General features: G+C 27.3%; 1 protein-coding gene across 1 annotated transcript; it reads left to right on the top strand.

Moving 5' to 3' along the window:
* The first annotated feature begins 256 nt into the window (after nt 1–256).
* On the top strand, nt 257–3499 carry LOC113371137 (glutathione S-transferase 1-like). The gene is made up of 6 exons (XM_026611783.1): nt 257–397; nt 470–544; nt 651–776; nt 1186–1273; nt 1347–1462; nt 3341–3499. The coding sequence occupies exons 1-6, from the start codon at nt 257–259 to the stop codon at nt 3497–3499; spliced, it is 705 nt and encodes a 234-aa protein (XP_026467568.1).
* Nucleotides 3500–3877: the final 378 nt, after the last annotated feature.

Below are 3877 nucleotides of genomic sequence, written 5' to 3'. Positions count from 1 at the left end.
GATCATGTAAAATGCAGCATATAAAAATATAAAAAAATGCTGTAGAATTGGCTTCAATAGGCACTACTCATGAGATTTTCATAATAGTAACAAATAATTTTTAAAATTTGCATGAAGGATGAATTACTTAATTTTTGTATACCACTTGCATATTCATATTTTTATTCGTTCATGTATTACTGTAAGATATTAATGAATTCAAATTTGTTTAAAAATATAATTTGTTAAATTTACAATTTTTCTTTCTTTTAAGAAAATGGGTCTTAAACTATACAGCGTGTCAGATGGACCTCCAAGTTTGGCCGTTCGAATGACCCTGAAGGCGTTGGACATTCCATTTGAACTGGTCGAAGTAGATTTTGCTGCAGGAGCACACATGACTGAAGAATATGACAGGGTAATTAATAATAATTAATAATTTTGATATTTAAAGTATAAGCAACTTCAGTAAATTATATACTTTTTGCAGAAAAATCCACAAAAAGAAATTCCTGTCTTGGATGACGATGGCTTCTTTTTGAGCGAAAGCAATGCTATTATGCAGGTAAATCCTAATAAATCCAATATTAGTTAAATTATTAATTAAACTAACATTGTAATTTAAGTTCTTATATATTATGATTTTTGTATATAATATAATAATCTTTTAGTATCTTTGTGACAAATATCGTCCAGAGAGCTCGCTGTACCCAAAAGATCCACAAGCCAGAGCACTGGTCAATCACAGACTATCATTCAACTTATCCACATATTATAAATATATTATGGAATATGTTGTGAGTATACTAAATCGTTTATTGCATATAATTTGTATTTGGATTTTCAAATATTTTTCAATTTTAATCAAATGACTAGTTCACTTTCAAGGAAAGTAATAGCGTTGTCGACTTAATTTTTAATTTATTAGCAGTACTAAATGTTCAAAAAATAGTATCTATTATCAGTAGTATTTAATGCGAAAAATTTGTATTTTCTTCAAGTTAACCTTCAGTATGCTTTGCAATTGATATTCATATTATAACAATTTGTATAAAAAATATGCTTAAGTCTCATCCAAATGGCGTGCTTTTTGGGGTAACATATTATTGTTTGCAAAATTGTTTTGACTCAAATTTATTGTACCGAATAATTGTATACTGGCAATATTATTTTTTTTACAAATTACATTAAATCTTTTACACTTAGATGGCGCCAATATTCTTTGGATACGAACGAACTGCACTCGGATTGAAAAAAGTGCACATTGGACTTAGATGCTTTGAAGAATATTTAAGTAAGTGTTTGAAATTTCATATTTTATTTTTTTGTTATTAGATAATTATTTTTAATAATATTCCTTATTTTAGGCAGATTGGGTAAAAAATACAGCGCTGGTGATGACTTAACTCTTGGTGATATTCAATTTGCTGCTGCTACTATGTGTTTAGAAGCCATCGGTTTCAGTTTGGAGAATTATCCCAAGGTAAGTTTATATATATCCATTCTCATTTGTATATATATATATATATATATATATATATATATATATATATATATTACAACTTTTTACTTGATTTCCATTATAATAACAGTGGATTGCACCAACATATCTCATAAAGTATATAGTATATCATATGCATCATATAGCTTTATTAACTAACTTCATATCTTCAACATTTGAAAAAAAACGTATTATGCTTTTATAAAATAATACGTAATATAATATGCTCCATTTACATTTTGATATTTATGTTAGTGATATTTACTAAAGGAAGGTTGTATTAATGCTACTGCATTTATGTATCATAAAAGATTCATCATCAATTCCATCCCCGTTGATACTAATTTTGAAGAAAATCGATATGACAAAGATTCTCAATAAATATATCATCAATTTATTGAGACTCTAAATTATCTAATTGCACCCTTTGCCGTTTCACTCAATTTATAAATTACACTGTCTTTTATGAAAACTGGTGTAATCTGTCATTATTTATAATAGATTATTGTTAATTTGTTAATTCATTAAGCGATATTATTTATTTCTTATATAAAAAACATGAGTCTGGTGCTGATGATACTCAAACTGCGATGGTCAAACATATACTTCACCAAAGTGTTTGAGATAAAGATTATTTTCCATAATTGAAAAATATGGAAAGTGCGGATACATTATTACATCTATGTTCATAGAATTCAGGAATTTTCTGTCATTTGTGTCTATGTAACGAAATGTTGATCAAATCTCTCTTAAATTCTAAATAAATCATGATTTTTTTTTCTGGATTAAACGGGATATTCAATTTACCTAATCTTTTGTAAAAATATAAAATATCCTCATGCGTCTAATTAGTTGCTCAAACTCAAAAGGTACATTGTACATTTTTATGCTCTGCACTTTTGGGAAAAAATTTACAATATTACTAATGTAATAGTTTTAGTTACACCAATTATTTGGTAAAAATACAATGATGCATCTATCTACATAAAATTATAAAATACAATTACAATAATCATAAATTATTCCTAAAAAGCAGTTAATGAATTAAAAATAATTTATTTATTACACCATTAATTGTCTCATTAATTAAATGGCTTAATATAGTTCGGTTACGAAATAATTTTGAAGTTAATGTAGTTTCGAAAAAGCCTCTAATAATAAATAATATATAACTCTACTCATCTAAGATAGCAACATCATCCATAGCTAACATTTGAACAATAACAATTCACGCTACCATATACTTGTTTATCATATCATCATCATCTATATAAACTAAATGTTAATATAAATTGAAAATAAAATTTATATTACATCAAGAACTTAACAAATATAGACCTGAGCATGTTTCAATATAGTTCGGTTGCAAAAAAATTTTCAAATTGATCTAATACCACAATCACATTCAACCCTTTCCACTAGAATGTTTCCGATGCTACTGAATTATAATGAATACTGTCAAAATATCATTTATTTGCTGTGAATTTATATTTTCTATCTGACAGCATGAGAAAATCGCCTGTCTGCACAGCAACCACATGGCTTTTATTAATATTTAGAACGAATTTGTATGGAAAGAACTTCATACATAGCCTTGACATAACGTTGGTCTGTTATGCGGCAGAATCGGTCTCTTAATTTTACTCATTCAAAATTTAAAGAACATGCATGGAACAAATTTGCTTAACAAGAATATTTGCCAGCACTTGGTAGTTTAACATATCATCATCATCCTTACTAATTGAATGTAGTAGTTCGTTTCATATTTTCATTGCCTTTCATTAAACATTTTCATCGATCTATTAACTTATCTATTATATTTTTATCTGAAAATTGAAAAATTCAATAATTCTGATAAAGGTATCGGCTTGGTACGCTACTTTCAAGAAAGAGCAGCCTCAGCTTTGGGCGATCGCCGATGCGGGCATGCAAGAAGTTAGACAATTTAATGCCAACCCGCCCGATCTCGGACACTTGAATCATCCGATACATCCTAAGAAAATAATCGAGAAAAAGTAAAAAAGTAAATTACGGAAGTAAAACGAAGCGAAATGTTGAAATTCCTGTTAACTTTTTCAGTTTAAATTGAAAGAAAGTAATACTTAATATTTTTTTGTAATCACGTAAATTGTGCAAAATAATTTTATATGCTGTCATTCCCAGTGTAGCGTTGCTGTAGCCGCGGTAATTAAATGCAATAATTATTATTATATAAATATTTTTAATTAATAACAGAAAAGTAATGAATAAATTTTGTGAATTTTAGAATAAATATTGTTTTATATTAATTAATGTTTTAATAAATGCAATTTGTGGATATTACTAATACATACTACATGTTCAAGATGGAAAGCTTTCTTATCCTAGGATGAGTTAAAACTGCATATAAGATTTGAT

Source organism: Ctenocephalides felis, unplaced genomic scaffold (genome assembly GCF_003426905.1).
Source record: "Ctenocephalides felis isolate EL2017-DRISC unplaced genomic scaffold, ASM342690v1 CF-g0.4_SCAFFOLD_01492, whole genome shotgun sequence".
Taxonomy (NCBI): Eukaryota; Metazoa; Arthropoda; class Insecta; order Siphonaptera; family Pulicidae; genus Ctenocephalides; species Ctenocephalides felis.
The sequence above is the reverse complement of the archived record's forward strand: the minus strand, read 5'-3'. Positions and strand labels throughout refer to the sequence as shown.